This window comes from Semicossyphus pulcher, unplaced genomic scaffold (assembly GCF_022749685.1).
Source record: "Semicossyphus pulcher isolate SPU_LCO1_2020_fin unplaced genomic scaffold, fSemPul1.0.p SCAF_4, whole genome shotgun sequence".
NCBI classification, from domain to species: domain Eukaryota; kingdom Metazoa; phylum Chordata; class Actinopteri; order Labriformes; family Labridae; genus Semicossyphus; species Semicossyphus pulcher.
The window spans coordinates 4,697,004-4,719,282 of record NW_027211715.1 but is presented as its reverse complement, the minus strand read 5'-3'; the positions used below and the strand labels follow the sequence as shown (position 1 = coordinate 4,719,282).

The window sequence follows — 22,279 nt, the reverse complement described above, 5'->3', positions numbered from 1 at the left end:
CCAATGAACCTAACAAGCATGTCTTTGGTTGATTAATCCATCTAAGTGCAAAAGGCCAATATTTACACTTGATTCAACTCTCAAGAATAACAACGTAACGCAAGAAAAGTTTGTGTAACTTGCATTTTATCTGCATAATAAAAAAACAAAATTGCTCTTCACCAAAATAAAATTTTAAGACTATATTTTGGCTCATATTGTGGTCACATTATGCACATCTTCATATAAAGCCTAGAAAATCAAAATCAAACAGAATGGGACACAAACATACACAGCGCTCAAAGAGTTAAGAGGGTTAGGGGGGGACTTTTTGCCCCAAGGCCTCCTAACATGTTGCTTCGGCCATGCACCCCGGACCAAGTGGGTCGACTTTGAGGCACACACGTTTATACAATTAAATTGGGAGCGTTATTTACATAAAGTCAGATACCGTCTTTTATGGTCTTTCGCAGGGGTAATCAGATCAGTGTAATGATAAGGCCTGTGTGCTTTGCTGAGTCTGATGCAGCCTGTTCTTCCTCTCTGCTGTAAACTACGCCCTCTAAACAAACAAAAGATACGGAAGAAGGAAGTTATGCACCTGTTGCTATTGTGCCTCTTGATCTAACTTTCAACACTCTCTGCTACCTGCGATAATTAAAGGTAAGTAAATCCTTTTTACTACCAGCTCTTTGAAATTTTGTCCAAACTCAATCGGGGATTTAATTTTTGTGGCGCGAGTTCAGTTTCGATTCTGAGAAAGTGATGTACATATCACATGAGCGACAGTTTGACAGGTCGAGTAAAGTGTTCCTTTCACTTGTTTACAGAGTCGGTGTTGTTGGTATTTAAAGAGTTGTTGTGAAGTCCCATCATGGCAGAAGCTAAGGAGGAAGTAGTGCCCAGTGAGGAGCAGCAGCAGCAGCTCAGCTCCACTTCCGATGGACCGGAGGACACTCAGCCTTCTGTCCGCTCAGAGGACACAGGGGAGCGGGCAGCGAAGGGCGAAGCGGCCCCTTCCATCCCCCAGCAAGGTGCTGGCTCCGTGGCGTCACCTGTGGACCAGTTTAGGTTGAGGAGGTTCTTCGTGTTGAGGGTAAATAGTTCTACTTTTTAACTTCACAAATTAGCACTTTGTTCTAGCATGATTTGTTTGTGCTACTTCTAAAATGTGCGTGAAACTCATACGGTACTTAAATCACTTTAATTTTTTATTTTGTTGATAGCCTTATACTTCCATACTTCCTAGCATTATATTACACCATATTTCAGAGGCGGTTCCGCTCTCTTTTTTAGCCTTATACTTCTACTTTACATTGTCTTACTAGTATATTTTTGAAGTTATTTAACGGAAAATGACAAGCTTAAATGACAGCTTAGCTTTCGATTTGGCCACAGTCCCATTGTAGGTCACAATTTATGTGCTAGCCTGCTAATGCTAGGTACAGTTTTGTTTTGTGTTTTAGTTGTAAATTGTTTTGCGCCATTATCCATTTTTAAGTCATTTTTTCTTAAATTTAGTTGGAATCTATAATAAGTAGTAAATATTTTATCATTCATTTCAATATCAAGTGACCAGACATGACAGAAAACATACATGCTAGTTTAGCACTTGCAGGTTGAACCAGTATTAGCTTAATGCTTATCTTCCACCTGTTGTCCTGCAGCAGGTCGCAATAAAAACAGTTCTAGGAAACAGATACTTGACAGGTTGATTGTGATACACTGGCATTGATTAACCAATACTCCACTTTGACCAGCAAGTACATTCAAATCCTACTTACATGATATCTGCTCACTGAATTATATAGAGAACAGTATTACCCTGTTAAAGGACTATTCTGGATACATATTTATTTAAAGCTGATAATACATCTGCACTCACTTAAGCAACATCAATCAAAAATTACTCTCAACAACTGTATAAAATACTGGGTAATTAAGTTTAATAACTGCTATCATGTAATTTTATTTTACTAAGACTGTAATGTAAAAGGATGACTGTGCCATAGAGGTGTTGCTTGAACTCTAAATTGGCTCTAGTCCCTTAAATTGGCCCAGCGGTTTTATTGCAGATATATCAGTATCTGTTTATAGTTTGGCCTATATTTATCAGGATATTGCAGCACTGAAAAGCCAAATATATGCTTGAGATAATTTAAAAGCAGCCTGCTCATTACATAGTGTGTAAACTTGTATTATTATTATTTTTTTCACCTTGTGTGCATGAATTAACGTCATGTATGTCCATGTATGCACACACACACACACATATATATACAGCATATAGAATACGACATTTTACCACATTATGCAATCAAGTCAAATTAACGGTTGTAAACTGGAGTAAAATTATTGACACAGTGTCAACTTAAAAAAAGGAATATTCTCAGCATCCCAAAGGAAGTGTTATTGGATTGCAATGGGAAGTCAGTCACACATCCCATGTTGGCTCAGATTACTGTACGACTGTCAGCAGCCCTCACTATGAACTCCTAATCTTTTTAAGTTCTCCAGCTTGGCATTGAAATAATAAAGCACAGAGTGGCAAGAGTAGAATCACTGTCACATGTTATTAGAATGACACGTTGTGTGTGTGGATCGCGCTGGAAATGCCTGCAGATGACATATGAGATGTGTAGTGTTTTATACACTGAAGCTGTTCCTTCAAATACATGAGTTACACAGAAGCTGCACGCTCAGCTTTCTTCATTTGCAGTCATTTTTTAATACGCCGAGGCTTCATGTTTTCGTTTTATTGTTATTTAGTTTGACACACAGACGCGCTGACATTTTGTTGGAGTACCAGTCCCAGCTGCACATCTGCCTCAAAGATTACCCCTTAAGCTTTTATGTGCACACATTGTGTTTGTCACAATGGAAAATTATAAAGTGACACCCGTGCATTTCTGTCTCCGCAGCCTGGCACTCTGAATCAGGCCATCAAAGACGTTGAAGCTCTGGTGGATAAAGAAGTGGATGGCAGCGTTCACAGCATTTGGCTGATGGCAGAGTGAGTTGATGATACCATGTTCTGTTACACAGCTTCTTGTTAATGTTGACATGCAGGGAATTGTCTGCACAGTGAACTAACACTTAACACCATCCCCAACTTACAAATTATAAGCAGTATTTAAACCCTTTATAATTCCCCAAATTCTTCTGATGTACATTATTCTGTAATACAAACCATTTATTGATGTTTTTTAATCAGTGTCTTCACAATTAAAGCTATGTAGCTGCTGTTACTGGTGTTTTAACAGATAATGAATTATTGATCACACAGTGTACACTGTCAATTATGCCATTATTGGGCCTCAATCCCTCAGAAATAATTTGGTCCTGCATTGCCTTTATACCGTACATTCCTATATAACTATATATTTATGAGTACAAGTATGGACAGCTTGTGGCGCAACTACAGCAACACTAACTACCACTATAACCTATTTAACTGGCTTGATAAGGCGTGAGAGCAGAGATGTGTATGCGTCATGAATATTGTAAAACAAAATATCTTGAATAATAATAATAATAATGATAATATTAACAAAAAGGCCTTCTACTATTTTTAAAATGTGTGCTAGATGAGTGCCGCCTTTTGACACAGAAATGGGCCATAAAGTTTCTTATTGTTTTTTATTATGAAACTACTGGTACACAGGACATGAGGCTTAGTTTTTATTATCAGCATTTATTTTGCTTCATAACATTATCCCTTTTGTAGCCTACTGTAGTCTGTGTTTGTTCACCTGTTAAACTTTCTGAAATAGTAGAAGTTTGAAACATGGATGGGTCATGATTTCGAGAGGGGTGTGTCTGCAGACCTGCAGTCTCAGGCCAGTTCCTTTGCAGGCTCAGGACAGGAAGGCTGAATATTCGAATAGTCATTCGTTTTCAAAAAATAAAAAAGTTCATAGAACTATTGTCCCAGCTTCAAATGCATGTTTTCCAAAGTTTTTAACCAGCGCCTGGTGGTGCTGGTCATACGGTGGCTGTAGTGCATCTGAAAGCTGTTTGCTAACTGCCATTAATAACATAAGAGGAAGAAAGCATTATCAAGCAATCTTTATTTGTATAGCACTTTTCATACATGTAAAATGCAGCACAAAGTGCTTCACATAGACAGAAAATATAAACAAAAAGAAACAGTCACCATCCCCTTCCCCCCAATTCATGCACAAGCCTAAAGAAAACATGTAGAGGAAGAGCTCATTGAAAACAGGAACTGATGAAACTGAGGAAACGCTGTCATGAATTCATGATGAGGAAACACTGGAGGTACGATAAGTACCAGGTGCCAGTAAAACAAGTGTGGTGCTAGAGATTTGGAGCTGGAGAAAAATTACTTCTGCAGGCGTCAAAGAGTTCTGTGTGGAACAAGAATGAGGTGAGGTGCAACTTGGAAAGGTAAAACTAGCATATCATTATAATGATAATAATAATATATTTTGTTTATATTGAACTTTAAAAAGTACTCAAAGGCACTTTACATGAAAGAAAGAACAGAAGCAAAAATTAACAAATATATTAAAAACCAAAAACAATCAAAGTACAAAAACTTACAGTTAAATAAAATATGTATATAAAGGTAAGAGAAAGTTAAATGAAGAAATAATAAGAGATCATGGGTTAAAAGCAGATTTAAGTACTGTAGGTGGGTTTTGAGTGCAGTTTTAAAGGAAGGAAATGAGGGAGAGTTTCTGAGGTGTTGGGGCAGCAGTGGAAAAGGCTCTGTCCCCCCAGGTCTGGTGTTTGGTCCGGGCGAGAGGGGTGAGGAGGTTGGCATCAGTAGATCTTAGGTTGCGGGTGGGACTGTATTGGAGAAGGAGGTCAGTGAGGTAGGACGGGGCAGGATTGTGAAGGGCCTTGTAGGTGATTGGTAGGATTTTGAATTGGTTTCTGAATTGGATGGGAAGCCAGTGGTCTTCACCAACGATGTCATTTTAAAGCAAAACAAGATCAACAGAGTGGTGAGAAGGTAAACAGTCTCTCTCTCTCCTTATGTCTGCGTGTGTTTGCATGCACGGTGTGGGAGGGGGTTGGGGTTCTTCAAAAAGTGGTTAGTTCCCAGTGAATATCGGAAAATATTTTTGCTTAATATGCCCATCCCTCGTTTAAAAGTGGTGTCTTTTGTCAAAACACTAAATTAATGACGTAAAGTGTTAAAATAATTTGTTACCTTGTTCTTTAAGTCTGTTTTTTTAGTTCTGCCTTCTGCTTCGATTGGATAAGACTAAAATCACTCAAAGTGCTGTAACTGGAGTTACACTTTTTTCAGCTGAGAGGGATGAAGTGACTGTTGATATACAGTGAGTGTACACTATCCTGTGTTGCTCATCCATTATCCAGCATTAACATATGTACTGTACATCTACAAATGACACACTGCCTATAGGGAGAGAGTGTCTTAAATTCTACACATATAAATATGATCTATAATAATACAGGCCCCCACTACATAAAGATAAACAGATATCCTCATTAAAATGGAAACTAATGCTCTTACAAACCTTAAACTCCAAACACTGTCACATACAAGTCGCAGCAGACGCAGTGATTTAAGTGCCCGGAACACGGAGCAAAATGAAGTGACTGCAGGACATTTACCAAGTGCACTTGCAGATGTCAGGTTGAATCAGTCCTGCAAAAAGCTTTCAGGAAACATTTAAAAGGCCCATGTGAGGATGAATAATACATCCCATTTATGCAGCTCTGTCCGACACACGTTCACGTTTGTCCTACATTTGGCCTCGATGTAGGATTTCTTGCAACAGAAAGAGTGCATTATATGATAATTCAGTGACGCGTCTGCCTTTCCCAAAGGGGAGCCGGTGACTAATGTCAGAGAAATTCCTCAAACGTGTCTTTGCTGAGGAGGATTTTTACGAGCTTTAGAAAGTGTCAAATGATCTAATTTCATCTATTGTTGATTTTAGAGTTTGTTCTTGATTTTCTGATTGGTTATCCTTTTTGTAAAAGCATTTTCTTTGATAGAGTTTATCATGGATTACTTTATTTTCAAATACAAATCGGGAGTAATATAGAGAAAAATACTTGCATAACACTTTCTTAGACCACACCACACTTTTACACTACATGTCACATTCACCCTTTTACACACACATTCAGACACTGTTGGCAGAGGCTGCGATGCAAATTTCCATATCCAATCAGGAAATAGCCTTTCCCGCTCAGTCATACACTGACGGCTTTGCCTTCGGGAGCAATTTGGGATTCAGTGTCTTGCCAAAGGACTCTTGGACATGTAGACTGCTGGAGCCGGGGTCGAACCTTCCAAAATTATTCTGGCTTTTTGGCTGAGAGTTAGATGAGAAGATATGTCGATAGATATGTCAACACATGATGCCTTACGGGGGAAAACACCCAGCCTGCATATGTCCTCAGGTAAAGAAGGTGAAAAGGAAAATCAATACCACTCTTATCACTAAATGACACTAAATATGAAGGTACAGTAGCGCTAGTCGCCAGTTTGTTGAACCACAAAAGATTAAACAAATGTATTATAACTGGCTAAATAGCAAAGTTTAAAAATACGCCAGTAGATGTAAATTTTTCCTTTGAACAGAGACAAGCGAGCTGTTTGCCCCTGCTTCCAGCTTTATTGCTAAGTTAGGTTAATTGACTGCTGGCAGCAGCAACCTATTTACTGTACAGACGCGAGCATAGTGTCAATCATCTCATCTAACTATTGGCAAGAAGGAGCACAAACATGGCCCTAGTTTAGCTCAGCTGGGTTAAATCAGCAGCCCATGTACAGAGGCTACAGTCCGCGATACCCCACCCTGGTCCCACCCTCAGCCCTTTGCCACATGTCATCCCTCTCTCTCTTCCCCTGTTTGCAACACTATCCACTGTCCTCTCTATAAATAAAGGCATAAAGGGCCCAAAAATCTTCTCATCTTTAAAAAGAAAGAGCTCAAACAGGTGTATATCCAAAATATCAAACTACCGGTGTGTGCGTCACAAAATAAAAATATGATCCACTCTAATATTTTTAAGCCCCCCTAAAATTCAATGCGCACAGAAGTAATCGGCACAATTTACCACCGTTTCTTTTTAATGAAGAGATATTAACAGAACAAAGAAATACTTTTTAATTCAGCTCATATACTGAAATAGCACAGACATGAATATTTTTTCTTCTAAAAGTCCAAAACTTGTCAAAATAACTACAGAACATGAGGAAACAGAGTCCAGTTTCTGTACGTGTGTCTGCTACACCTGCTGCAGCAGTTCAAGAGCTGGAGCATCACTTTTCGCTTATGCTCGCTCAATGTTTTCAGGATGTTTGTTGAACTGTAACATTGCACTGGAAGAAAACTTAGAGGCCACAGGGGGCAACATACATGTAATATTTGGTGGTCACAGAGTAACTTTTTGTTGCCAGCTGCCTTTGGTTTTGTCATCTTCTGACTATGCCAACAGCGTATCAGACACCGGATCTCTGCAACACACTCATTTCATTAGCACAGTCGAAGCCCGTCACCCGTACCTTTCCCATAATTCCTTGGCTCGCTTGTTTTTTGGCCTCAACTTCCAACAGCAATCAGGAGTGTTACATTTGGATTTGGCTCCAAGAGAATCCACGCTGCCATGATTTAGTTGCCTGGTGAGGGAGCACCTTTACGTGAAATGGTGCTTTTTTGACATCTAATGATGAGTTTGGTTTGTTTGTTTGAAGGTGCTTCTGTAGTTCTATTCTGGTTTTTTTGGTGGTAAAAATTTAGCATCTTAGAAATGCTTGCATGCATATTGCATGATCTTTGCCAAGGGCATCTTTGGAAATTGTGAAGCTTTTACAGTTCATTATTGAGCAGCTTTGCTTTACATGTTTTTTGTATTAACTTGAAATCACCTCCTGCAGAATACTAACATCACTACTGCTCACAACACAAACTCACAGTGGTTTTCAGCATAGAGGTTTGGACAGCCAGAAGGAGTCACAAAACAGATTTGGGCGTCTTTAGTTTAGTGGCTCCTCGTCCTTCCTTTAAATCAAATCAAAGTCTACTTGCGACCCTCGTCACAGGTTATGGATTAATGGGGACTTGTTTTATGGCCAGTTCAGCGTAAAGACGCTTTTTCCTTTATGGATTTTAAATAGAAAGTCAAGAAGAAGGACTCTTACTGGATGGGACTTGTATTCTAGCCAAGAAGAAGACTGGCACTCATCCTAAACAAAAACAAACAGGATATAAATTCCTAATTAGGAGTCAAAGGCATCAGACGTGTCACACATTGAGGAAAGCATCTTTGTGTCACTGACGTCCCTCTCCTCCTCTGCCTAACTCCTCTCCTGCAGATAACATTGTTTAAAGTAAAGAAGCTTTGGCTCAAAATTTGTGAGCTAATAATTCAATTAACGTATTCCAATATTGTCCCCTGTAGGTCTAACAAACTGCCTCTGTGTTTGTTTCAGGGTGGATCACTGGAACAATGAGAAAGAGCGCCTCGTTCTCATCACAGACAGCTCTCTGCTGGTCTGTAAGTACGACTTCGTCATGTTCATATGTGAATACATCCAGAGGATCCCCCTGAACTTTGTGGACCGCATCTCCTACGGCACCTTCAGCTTCCCCAACAAATCCATACTGAAGTAAGTGCAGTGTTCATTTTGGCAGCTATTTTAGATTTAGGCGAAGTCTTTACATGAAAATACTTATTCGCTTTAGTCACATTGTAGTCATTTTTACACTTTATAGTTTTAGTCGAGGAAAACTCAAAACATTTGAGTCCAGTTTTAGTCCAAAAAAAAAAAGTCATCACATTTTTGTCAGAACATTTTCTCTTTAAACTGATTCAATCAGCCTGCCACAGGTTCAATCTGCTGTACAGGCCTTTCATCCCCTTTTTCTGTGAGCACATTTTAGTCCCGTCTCATCTCGTTAACGAGAACAAAACAGACGTGTCGTCAGAGTTTTTGTTATCAAAGATCTATTTTTAGCTCATCAACGTCTCGTCTTTGTCAAGGTCAAAAGGTCGTTGACGAACAATCTTCGTTAACGAAATTTAACCCTGAGTAAGTGTTACCTCTTTAGCCCACAGTTAGTCCTTCAACAGAAAACTTCTAGTCTGTTAATAAAACTGGTACCTTTGGGAAATGATAACCCAGCTAGCAGGGAACGTTCCCATAACATCAGCTAACATCACCTACAAGTTCTAATGACGTTTTAAAGAAAACATTTTAATCTAACATTCAGAGAACGTTTTAAGGATGTTTATCATTTCAGATAAAGTTCTTGTGACGTTAAAACTTTAACAACAAAACTTTTTAACTGCAACATTCTGAGGATATTTTCAGGATGTTCGTAGGGCCTGAACTATCAGAACGTGATTTATAAAACGTACCTGAAATGTGATTTAAACATTCTCACTGCAACTTTCTGAACATGTTTTCAGAGAACGTTCTCCTGCTATTAAAAGGAACATTCTGGGAACCAAATAAAAACTTCCTGCTTAAAACATTACATTACAAACAAAACATTCTTAGAACAAAACAATTCTAGCTGGGAACCAGGAAACTTCTCAAGTTAAAGGAGCAGTTCTCCCCTGGAAAAAGCCGCTGTCAGTGAAAGCTGGTGTTCTCTGTAATCGATAGAAGCAATAATATTTGAAATTGGCGCCATAGCTGTGGAGAAAGTTGTACAAACAGCTCGTGGTTTCACCCATTCTACATTCCTACAACACCCAGCATGCATTGCGCCCAATCCCTCTGAAAGGAACGGCCCAGCGAGAGACACTGGAGTGAAATACTACCGCTTTCGCTGCAGGCAACGTCTCAGAGCGGGACAGAATCTGAAATACGACGAGAATATACCGGAGGATTGTCTGAAAAACTTCGGGTCTGCAGTCTACATTTCAAACCTGAAGATTTTGAACGAGACATGACTCAGTTATACATGTTGAATGACTGGGAGGGAAAACAGGAGAGCAGGCAGCGTTTTAAGGCACCTCGTGGAACAAATGATTACATTTTACAATGTGTGATTTTTTAAAACTAAACACTGCAGACATCGGAGGCGGGCGTCCTAGATTGAGGAAGTGTAGTCTGGCGTGCTCCCTGGCCTCTGCCAGATGACGCGTTTTACGTAGTCTGGTGGAGGTTTTCCAGGGCCCATTGGAGAAGCGGATAGCGTCCTCCAAAGACACGGAGCGAAATTGCCGTTTTTCTACCATAATGGCATTAGCTCCCCATAATAGCATGATCGGACTGAGGTTGAAATTCGGCGGACTGGCCCTTTAATAGAGACACATTCATTCATTGACATGTGGAAAGTGTGCATTGTGTTACAGAGAAAGCCTTGGGTCTCTGGTGTCCTGACTCATTTTTAGTAATTTCCAGTAAGTCTACTTTAATAAAGCTCTTTGTATTGTTTAGTTTCTGATTAAAAAATTAAAACCCTTACAAATATTAGCTGTAATTATCTGCTCTGCGCTCTAATTTGCTTCACAAAAAGACAAATTTGTTGCTAAAAAAAATCCCTCTCAGCACCTGATTAACGACGGAGCGCAACACGAAACAGGCCGAGTCACTTTAATCGCTAGTTTATAATCGTTTCATAACTTAAAGTAATGCACTTTATCTTACAACACATTCTCAAGTTTTGTGAGGATTTTAAAGAAGTAATGAAAAATGCAGTATGCATGATTTACTAAAAAGTCTCCACGTTGATTTGGGTTGTCAGTGAGAACGGCGACGCGGTGCTGAGGGCAGCATCAGACGGCTGCGCGGTCAGGGGGAAACATGCAGACGATCGTGCAGGGAGCAACTGGGGACACGCGGAAGAGCTGAGCTGAAACGGTCATGGCAGCCAGACGAGTGTGTGGAGAGTTTTTTGAGGCTAAGGAGTGCAGAGCTGTCACTTGGAGCTGTCGCTTAACTGATTAGTGGCAAAATTAATGTAGTCCTTTCATCTAAACCTTTTAAAGACGGCTCAGGGGATACCAAACCAACTAAAACTAATTTGATGAATAAAACGTAATGTGCTGTGAAGAGCTTAGAGAGCGCTGCCTTTATTGGAGGCTTTATCTCTGCACATTACGTTAAATTATACATAAAACGCTCTTGAAAGCCACCCGGGAGTCCGACAGTAAAGAGACGGTTTCAAATGAGAAAGACTGGAGCCTCAAACAGTTCCTCTCTCTGTCTTCATCTGCATCGCTCCCTCCCTCTTTCTCCTTGTCTTCCTCTCTGTCGCTCCCCCAGGAAGTGTCTAATTTTCTGTCTAGGTCATTCTGTCTTATTTTTGGCAGAAAGTGATCCGCAGTAAAGTTCATGTATGTATGAAAATGAAGCCTCCCCAACACTGTGATAGTACGCTAAACTTTGCTTCCACATCACAAAATCAGTGTGACAGAAAAGCACTCAGAGTCAGGCTGTGAGGATCATTCAGACACCCTGATTTATAGACTCCCTTTTTTCCAATAGCTTCCTTTTAGGACTTCTGAAGGCACCAAAGCTGTAAACACAAAGCTGGTTTATTATCCGCCGTTAAGCTGGTATATTTAACTTTACAATCGGCCGCTTGTTAGCACATCCGGCAGACCGGAGGCAACATTAGCACCATTTGGACTCTTATCTTAATTCAATATTTACCTTCCTTTTGGCTCTGATTATGGTTTCCATCAACTCCAGCGGGGTACATCTCTTCAAAGGGATAGTGTTTTTTTGAGTTGGGGTTGAATGAGGTACAGAAGGAATCTGCACAGCATGCGCTAGCAGAGGTCAGGCTACTGCTGGAGGAACGGGTGAACGGCAGAGCTGAGAAAGATGGCGACCACATGTAGGGTCGAAAAATACCTCTGCCCCTGTTTGGGACCTAATGAGAGAGGTGAGCCAGTCGTTGATGAATCTGTGTGTACTACGTGCCTCAGAAAAGTGTGCGCTAAACATGTCCACGCAGCACTTTGTATGGCCAGCATGCCGTGTATTATGCCGACAGCGTAGGATGGAGGATGGCTGCCGAGAGTTACAGTAGGAGTGAAACTTAAAACAGGCGAGCGCAACGACCCGCAAAGCGGAGAGAAAAGGAAAGAGATCAGCGACGTTAAGCAACAGTTCAGCTGTTTTTGTCGCGTGTGTGTGAGATCTGCAAGTCTTGTAATTTGTGTTAACATTTCATATAATCCTGTGTTGTGTAGCAAGACACAAGCCAAGTCCCTACAGACTGAGCTACCGTCTCCTCCACAGATAGGCTGGCACCAAATATCGATATTTTTAATTTACATGAATGATGGTAACGTGAACCGGAGACTATCGGCGGAAAATAGCAATTTGCTGAAACCCGTTACGGTACATCTTTCTTTGTTTTGTGTAAGGTTAATGTTTTTGGGGCATTGTCCCTGCTCTAATAAAGAAACATAACATAACAGAAATGAATTGTCGAAGAAGAAGAAGACAGCAGGATGTCGACAGCGGTGAAAAGAAGTTAAGAGATGCAGCAGCCACTTCCAAATCTAAAGTCCTAAATAATTTTTCTGTCGTTCTGTCAAATTAATTTACAGACTGAAAACACGTTCATTGTTTCATCTCAGTTTGTGTCCTTTCAGTGAAACTGACACCAAATTGCAGTGAATGACTACATTAATCCTGCACTTCACCTTTTTAGGGGCATTTTCTATTCTTCAGTTAATCACATATCATGATGTATAGTTATTAGGGCTGTCAGTCGATTAAAATATTTAATCGTGATTAATCACGTGGTTGTCCATAGTTAATTCGCGATTAATCGCAAATTATCGCATATTTCTTACCTGTTGTAAATGTACCTCAAAGAGAGATTTTTCTAGTTCTTAATACTCCTATCAACATGGGAATGGACAAATGTGCTTCCAAAACAACATGTTCTAAAACAATGACAAACACTGTCCAGAATATTCTACAGAATAACCTCAAAGGTTCTGCATGCTCAAAAAATATGCTGAAAGCAGAACATGGCAAACTGAAGCCCAACAAGCAACAACAGACGGCATGTTGACCTGAATGTAACACAAGTAATAAGTCACTGAGTCTGCAGCAGGAGATAAAAATAACATCATGTTAGTCAAAGTTTAATCACTTAAAGACATTTTCACAACCTGGCGCTCTCTGCATCAGCTGTGTGCTCGGCCAGCAAGCGGTATTTAAGACTCGGCGTACTCCGGTGGTAACTCTGTTCACATCGTAAATACAAATAACTGTTGTCTTGTCCAGAGAACCATCGAGCAGGGCTTTGAGGCTGAACTTGCCATTTAAAAGACCCTTTTCGTTATCCATTTCTGCTCATGGAGGTCTGCATGCTGTCCACAACATTACTGCTGCAACGCTTCCTGATTTCCCAAACTACGGGGCGGGCGGAGGATCATAATAATAGAATGCGTGTGTGTTAGTCGCACGTCAAAATAAATCGTGGCGTTAAAGGGAATGTGCGTTAATGTGTTATTATCACGTTACCTTTGACAGTCCTAATCGTTATATGATTGTCTTGCAATATATCAATAACCGCAGAATCGCTGTATCGTGATATTATCGTTATCGTGGGCCATGTATTGTATCGTGATTTACCCTGCGATTCCCACCCCTAGTGGTTAGCCGTACTGAACATAAACATCAACACTCCACACGCAGAACTGAGAATACTTAGCTGTTTTGTAGTGCAAAAGGAAACAGCTTTACTGTGAAATGTTTCAAAATAAAACATACTCTCAAACTGGTGAAAATACATTTTGCTGCTGGCCCCGTCCACACGGGTATATAGCTCATCTTCTCTCTCAGCACAGCGTCTCACTTCTCCAAACAGGGCCGTGCTATAAGAGTAATGATTGTAGCCACATTAGGATACATAAGAGTGGTATTAGGCTTCTTATCTCGCAGTCTGCATGAATAGAAAAAGCACAATCCTTGAAACCTCATCTTAGTTCTTTAAGGTGTTCGCTCGGGTCTTTTGTGTGGAGTCTGTGCTGCTCTGTGTAACTGTACAAGTGTCCTATTGAATTCTGTCGTTCTATTGACACGGAAAGTGACATCTGCATAAAGACTCATCAAGCTGCACTCAGAGAATACAAAGAAAAAATAAAGATTTCTACATTTACGCAGATTTATGTTACTTATTATATTAGTGCTCACATTCAGCAGAGTGAGAATTCAGTCCACAGCTGACAGTTGTCATCTGACCACTTGATGTCAGTGTACATCCTCCGTACAGGCGGTTCAAGGCAGGAGCACGCCGCATCATATTCCTTCATCTGTTTGATGTTGTCATGGATGATTCTGCAACAGCGTGTGTGAATCGGCGCTACTAGAAAGTCCATCTACGGGCAGACTGCATCACATATGACACCTTCAGAGTTGCGTCAGAAAAGCAATTCCCCTCCTCCTGAAATAATTATAAATGGACAAGAGGGTGGAGGATGTTCAGCATGTTAAATATTAAGTTGTGACTCAAAAACATTCAAAACACACGTTTCAAAAGTACAATCTGTCTCCTTTTAGATTTATATCCAAATGTTCTTGTAGATTTAGTTAGTTTGTTGCCACAGTTGATGATAAAATGTGATTTAATCAGAGTTTAGACATAGCAGACCATCGCAATCATGCCTTTGGATATTATTGTGCTACCCTGTAAATCAAGGCTTTCTTCTTTTAAGGTAAATATCTTACTAACTTACTAAACTGACACCTTCGTGAACATTTGACCCCTGCATTCCCAGACCATCAGCTTCAAAACAAAAGACGTCAGGCCGCCTCTGTAGAGCGTCGTGTTTGGCGTCAGCTCGTCGTTCAGCCTCCCCAAAAACCTTGAAGATGCCAATGGAAAGTGTTGAGGGAGTGTCAGTATTTTTAGCGCTGATGATTTTGTTTTCATCGCACACTCTCCAGGTGCTCCCATGAAGAAAAAGCACACTGTATATATTCTGCATCTGTTGGGAAAGATGCGTTTTAAGTGTCTTCTTTCCAAACTGTCTAGACAAACTAATTACCAGGCACATCATCTATTTTTTTTATTCCTGTCTGAAAGAGATGGGTGTGTGAGTTTAAAGAAACCCCACTAGAGGCTGGTTCAGTTTCTGTTGTAGGAGGTATATATATTTATGATGGTTGGAAATAATCCCAGCCCTGCTCTCCTCTGTTCCCCCTCTGTTCCTCGTCTGATCAGACGGAGCTTTTTCTGTTTCTGGATACAGCTTCAGAGGGAATGATGCCTTATTTAGCCCCCACCTTCAACTACTTAACATTTAAAACTTTTATTAACTAGAATATCTTCCTCACATTGTCAGTAATATAACATAATAGTTTATTTTAATACTCCGATCAATAGGTTGTTAAATCTGTGCAGGAGTTCGTCTCCCTGACCACACCTACACCAGCCCAAGCAGCTTACACCTTCAGACAGCAGAGGGCAGTCAGTTCATAGCAGCTACTTAAGATATCATCAGCATAATGTTCTGTGTGAGACCTCATCACATCATAGTTTAGTCAGAGCCGCGACTGCTGCGACGTGAAGCAGGCGAGTTAAATGTTGAGGATATAAAGAAGAAGGGTGTGCACACACACACAATCAGACTCTGCAAACTTGTAATTCGTTTAAAAGCACTCTGAAAAGACGAGGCTGAAACCTTTTCTGGCTCATCCTTGGTTTGCAACATCCTCGATTAGTCACATAAATAAATAAGTTGCAAAAATTGAAAGAGTATGAAGCCAAGTTGCACCCTTCAAACCACAGCCTCTTCTGGATTACTGAAAGGAGTTTGATAAGCTTCCATTAGTGCAGAAGAGAGTTGCATGTAGCTTCTTAGCTGTTTGAAGGCTGAAGTCAAAAGGAGATCAGAGAGGCAAAACAGTGAGTGACTGTTGCACTTCCCGAAAGCTCAGAGGACAGATAATTTGGAACTTGGAACACTGGATCCTACATTTCCCATAATGCATCGAAAGTGTCTCTTAGTTTTAGCCCCTCAGCCTCCTGATTTTACTGTGCTTTGTTTCAAATCACTTCAGTTTTCTTTTCGCTGTAGTACATACTGCACCTGCCCTTACAAAGTACACACTCTGCATGTAGTATGCACACTACTTTATCATAACATTGCAGCTTGAACTTTGACCCTCTTGTGCATACATCCCTCGTAGTCCCTTGCAAAAATGTTTTAATGTTATTGATAAATGGTTGCCTCGGATATACAAAACTCCATGTGCAGGCAGCTTAATGGCTGTGTCGTTGCTTCTGCTGCAAAGGATTGTGGGTCTGAATAGCCTGTAAAGCATGCTGGCTTGCAAACAGCATACGATGCGCATGAAGTGGAACGTACTCAATCTTTTTCTCGTATACTAAATGATACAGAAGTGCGAGTAATAGAACAAAGCAGACCTGTTTGAAACACCTCTTGTGTGTAATGTGATAAATATTTAGAGCCCAAGCTGAAATCACCCTGATGACATCACTATTACCTAATTAGGGATACTTTTTAAACTGTGGGACGCCCCCTCAAGAGCCTCAGAGAACATTATATATAAAACACATTATGGGCCTAATTCGCTAAAGGATTGCGCTGCTTTTGCTTCCACTAAACCTGTGCAAATGACACAAAAAGACTCGAAGAATCTCTGTGCTCCGGTGCTGTTTGCGTGTATTTCAGTGAGTCAGACATTCAGGGAAAATTGGGTTCCTGCTGGGTTGCAGTGTTATAAGGGATAGTGCAATTTGCTTTGTGAATCAGACCTTATGACGGAGCAGATAGAGGGGGCGAATGATGTGCAATTTATGGTGCTATCAGCGTCTTGGTGAATTCCTCCCTAAATCTCTAATTATCAAGAGAATGTGTTATTAGCTGGAAGCACCCACAGTATTAATATATAGATCAAAGAGAAGGCGTGTTTCCATTAAATGAAAGCCTGACTGATTTTTTAATGATACCATTATTAGCTCAATAACATGTCAAAAACAATAAATCGTCTAATGGACATTTAACATAGTTGCCTTTTGTGAGGAATGCCTGCCATACACTCGACTTTAAGGTATAATAAGGAGGATTTTTCCTTCCATTTTGTCACATTAACACATTCAAACTGGGCCCCTCCTCCTTGGCTCTTTGCACCAGAAGCTCACTCTCACGCTCTTGTGTGAGAACACACCCACCCCGCCGACCTAACACAGCAGCATCACGGTTACCGTTGCGCTAGCATGCTAACCGCTGGTTACCGTTGTCCTACCTGGTTTGAGGCACCTACCTGTCCAACAGAAATAAGGCCAACTCTGCATCGCTCTTCCTATCATGAGTTATTCTAGTTTAGTTATGTTTTGAGTTGTATTTTGGGGTTCAGATATTATTTCCTGTTTTACTTGGTCACTTTGTCTCCTGTTGTCATGTATTCTTATTGTTTAGTTTTGTGCTTAGTTTATTCCATGTTCTTGTCATTGTTTAGTCTACTTTAGTTCTGCATTTCGTTTGTTTCATGGGTTAGATTATTTCCTGTTTTGCTTCGTAGTCCCGTCAGTCCTGAGTTTGGTTTCAAGTGTTTCCTGTTTTATTTTGTAGTTCTTGCCCCAGGTATGTCATGTCTTGTTTTTCTTCCTTCCTTTGTTCCGTTTCCCGCCTTTCAGATTGTGTGCCCTGCCCTCATTGTGTTCACCTGTGTTAATTAGTCTCACCCGTCCCTGATTACCCTGTGTGTGTTTAGTCTCTGTGTTCCTACCCTTCTGTGCCAGTTCACTGAGTCTTTGTCCGTGACCTTCCTCCTGTGAATTTGTTCCTCGTGTTTTTACACTGGATTATTCTTCGTGCCTCCCCTGAGTAAGTGCTCTGCCATTTTGGATCTGGCCTCTTGTTTTATTTAATAAATCTTTAAGTCTGCACCTGGGTCCTCCCCCTTTTTGTTTCACCTCAAATCGTGACTCTTTCGCCATGGTCACCGGTCTGAAAGGGGCCCTGTTGCTAATTTGAACCACTCCCACTCTCACCTGCACGCTGTGATTGGCTCAGGGAACCACAACAGCGCCCCTCCTGAAAACGTCCCGTGCAAAGCAAAACAACAGAATAGATGCAGAGGGAAGGGTCTGCACACACACTCACCAACACACATGTATAGAGGCCCACAAGTGAGGATATATATTATAGTTGTGAAAGTCTATATTTTATTTTCTTGTAAAATCCTACTTATTATACGTTTAAACCAAACACTACTTTTGGCCACAGCTTCCTTTGCCTTCCCCTCCATGTTTACTGTCTATCCCAGCAAACATTGACGCCGCTTGTTTGCTTCTGAAGAGGGCCCGTCTATTAGTTTTAAAACTTCAGATTTGATTTAGCCTCATGTAAAGACAATATATATATTCTTTATCGAGACTATATCCCCACTCTATATGTTCAGGAAGCTGGAGAGATTCTGTTCACTCAGAAAACCGAGCGTACAATGTAACCAAGCGTTCTGTGTTATGCACAGCATTGTGACAGTTTATGATGCCTGCTGGGCATTTTGACACTGAGGACTGACTATATGCAAATAGATGAGGGAAAAAACCCCTTATGTTACATAAATGTCGTCACTGATTAAACTTCACACTTCCTGCTTCCTTGAATGAGTGATTGAAAGTTACCCTCAACCGCACTTTGAAAAGTAGGACAAACTTTGCATGAATTGCAAAAAAACAAAACAAATAGAGACATTAAAAACGAGATCTTTTATATAACTGAAACACTTTATCTCCAGGTATCGTGTTCTACCTGTGGCGTGACTCCCGTTTCAACACTAAACAGAATAAACTCATCCCTAAAAACAAAGCAGAGATCAGGAGCAGAGTCTGCACACCTGCTGCTCCCGGGGTGTACAGCATGAATTGATAACCACCAACAGACGAATAATGTTTCTCGCATGCTGTTTTAAATCCATACACCTTTGGAGCTGTTTCAGCTCGTGGCCTCTGCTTTTTCAAGGTGGAAATATCTTTGCCAACAGCCTGCAGCTATGATATCACAGCTTTTGCATCATGACACCTACAGAACATGGCTGTATGCTCCAGGTTTGAGAGGTTGCAGGAGCAGCTTTATGGTGAATAATGTTAATACAGTTTGAGGCCTGAATATCATAGAGGCTTTGTGTTTAACAGTCAATTCTCTTTGTTTTCCTTTGTTTTTCTAGCCATCGCTCCACCCTTTCCCTCTCCTCTTCGCCCTTTCACATGCTGAATGAAACCTTGTTGGATGGATACATGTATGGATGGCTGACAAACCTGCAGGCACTATTGAGCAATCGGACCAGATTTGTTTGTTCGCTCTGAGACAATGTGGGACACTTGCCATGTCAACTGGAGCTGGGCCTGATATTTATCTTGTGTGTTGACTTATGAAGCTGTAGCACTTGAAAGCCCGGGGAGGAATTTTTCGTCACTTGCCTTTAAGCTCAGAATTCAGTGTTTCTCTTATGCATGTGTGCACTTTTGTGTAAACACTTTGGATTAAGTGGAGCTGTATTGGAAAGGTCAAAAGAGGGTGCATTCCCTCAGTTTGGCCTCTTTCTTGAGGTGTTTGTTTGTCAGTTCTTCGAAATGTCTCCTTGAGAAAGAGGACAAACACGCAGCCTGCTTTCACCGTTTCTGTGCTTTGTGACTGTTTCCAAGTGAGGCGCAGTGAAAGTCCAAACCCCAGCTCTGCCACATAAACACAGTGAAGACTTCCAAGGCCTCTGGCTGCAAAGCCCAGCCCTGCTCTGCCTGTTTGGGCTGGTCCCTCTCCCAGTGATAGCTTACCTGTGGAATTTACCAAAGCTTTTTTATATCCCCATTTATACTACGGCAATGGCTGTGTGCTCTCACAAAGGGCAATGTGTACAAATGTAAACCCGCCATCCCCGTTCGCTTCTGCTGAAATATAATCAGTCTTTTAACCCGGGCTTTGCTTTTGTACGTCTTCTTTCTGTCCTCCCCCTTTCCTCCCTGCACAACATTTGCTCTGGAGGAGGCACAAAATGTTCGGCAGCAGCAGCATTGTCATTTTGAAAGCACTTGTGTAAACAGGGCTGGATGATTGCATTATGATGCAGCCCCTCCCTGGGCTGGTGACATATCAACAGCCTCAGCGCTATTGTTTAGCCTCAGGTGTTTAATTCTGTTTGGCAGGAAGTGTTCTTGCACAAGGTATGTGGTGAAATCAGAGTGACAGATCATTAAGAAAATCAGAACACTGTTGGGAAATCGCCTGCATCCTCATTTATGTGTCTTCTTTTACTTTTTCATGCAAAGCGGCAGGTTCATTATGAGACTGAACCTGCAGACCTCTAATACCACCAACAGTAGTTACAGCTGTTGACAGATCACAATAGCACCAACAAAGGTTTTTTAATTGCAACAACAAGCTCAACTTTATAATTTGATGTGTTCAAGTTGCCTTTTGAAAGCTGCCGACGTCTACTCACAGCAACGAGTGGTAAATGAAAACAGGTAGAGGTGACAAAGGCGGCAAGGGCTGATTTTTTGGTTTGGTTTCATACATTGACTGTATATCAAGATAGCCAATAACGCCCCCGTGACGGGCGCTGCCAACTTGTGCTGGTGACTTCATCTGGAGCCAGAGCTGTGCAGGGTGGAGCCGCCGTAACCACTTCCTCTGACCAAAACACACAATTAAGTTACCGAAAAGAAGCAGCAAAGATCACCTCAGCGTGTTTAACAGCAGAACAGCTTCCTGTGTCGGTCTGAAGCAGATATTCTCGAAGTTCTCAGTTTCGTTCTATTTGGTGCCACCTAATGGCATGAGTTGCGGGCGCATATGTCCCAATTTAACCAGACGTCCACGGTTGGCTCCGGTTGTAACTCTTGATTTTCCTGGCTGACGGTCGCTTTCCTTTTTAGACTGTTTGCTTCATCTGAGCGTCGAGTTTGTTTCTTTCTCTTTGGATTTTCACTTCTTGTTGAAGTTGTATCTGTAGTCATCCATCTTTTCTTTGTTTGTTCAGCCATAGTAGATTACTGTTTACTCGCAACACTTGCAGAGAGCGGAAAAGCAGCCGCTTAGCTCCGCCTACCCTCTCTGGCAGACCAACCACTGCTGGCTGATGGAAAACGCGTCACAAACTGGGCGCTGCTTGTGAATTTTTTCCACTAATGTTGCACCAGACACCCAGTCCATAATAATACTATATAGTGCAATAATACTAATTTTAATTAGTTATTTGATGCTATAAAAAGGGGGCGTGACCTCATGATTGACAGCTCTGTTGACAAATGGGGCTCCTGCAGCGTTCTGTCCCCGAGTAGCAGAGTGGAGGAGGAACGGCGAGAGGAGACGTAACTAACACTAACACTACAGTCATTGAACTTTCCATCAGCGTGAATATCTGCTTCAGACCGACACAAGAAGCTGTTCTGCTGCAGACTGAGCCCATCTGAGGGCTCCAACACGTCAAGGCCACAAGGTCAATGTGTGTTATGGGGTAGCGGAAGGGGCGGGATGTTAATACCGTGGCTCCATCAGCCGATCTCTACTGCACAGACTCTGGATACAAATGTGCAAAATGTGACAAAACTGTGATTTAAGCACAGAAGGGTGATCGACACGGAGGGCAGAGAGATGCTGGACACTGTGAAGTAGGTCCGTGCGACTCCAGTCTTTTGGCTGCTTTGACACTCTCTGTGAGGCTATGCCACTTTTGAACCTTAATCATGTCTGCTGCGCCTGGGACGTCTTGGTGCGTTGGATTTTATAACTGAATATGAGCAGGTTGCAAACTCTTGCTTTCTCTGACTGTGTGGAAATTTGAGCTTTACACAACACAGGTGATGAAGAGAGGCATTGGAACACGAGTCACAGGTAAAGACTCATGATGGCTGATTCAGGAGTGTGGCGATGGACTGAGTAAAAAAGGAACAGTAGTGTCAGGGCAGGGGGGCTGGTGGGTTTAAAACCCTGATGTTACGATGTTAGAGGGCTTCCTGGTCGATGACAGTTAGCCTTTAGCGATGAGTGATGGCATCATCAGCCGGCCCAACCCTGATTAACATTGTTATAATTATGCAGCACATTAATGTTGCAACAATGCACAGTGCCTGAAGAAATGACGAAGTCTTGACAGTCGTGTCTCATATTAAATCTTGTTTGATGACAGGCGAGGGCAGATTTTTTACGAGCGTATTCTATAAAAAGGATAAAAAAAAGAGGTTAAAAAAACACAGGTAATAGGTTTCATCTGTGTTATCGTGTTGCACTTTAGACAAGCGCTCAGTTGGTTTAAAGTCAGCGACTGATTTAATGTTTGTTGTGCGTATAGATTATTTCCACCTGACTTGTTCTGTTGTTTGTAGTGTCATTAAAA

At 41.3% G+C, this 22,279-nt stretch overlaps 1 protein-coding gene across 1 annotated transcript in view; it reads left to right on the top strand.

Annotated features, from left to right (window-relative positions):
• Window positions 1–489: 489 nt before the first annotated feature.
• Window positions 490–22,279, top strand: part of tprg1 (tumor protein p63 regulated 1) — a 32,869-nt gene continuing 11,079 nt past the window's right edge. The window contains exons 1-4 of the mRNA XM_069680186.1: window positions 490–642; window positions 810–1,075; window positions 2,901–2,992; window positions 8,423–8,599. Coding sequence (XP_069536287.1) covers window positions 854–1,075; window positions 2,901–2,992; window positions 8,423–8,599 — 491 coding nt within the window. The 5' untranslated portion in view covers window positions 490–642; window positions 810–853. The remainder of the gene's footprint in view (window positions 643–809; window positions 1,076–2,900; window positions 2,993–8,422; window positions 8,600–22,279) is intronic.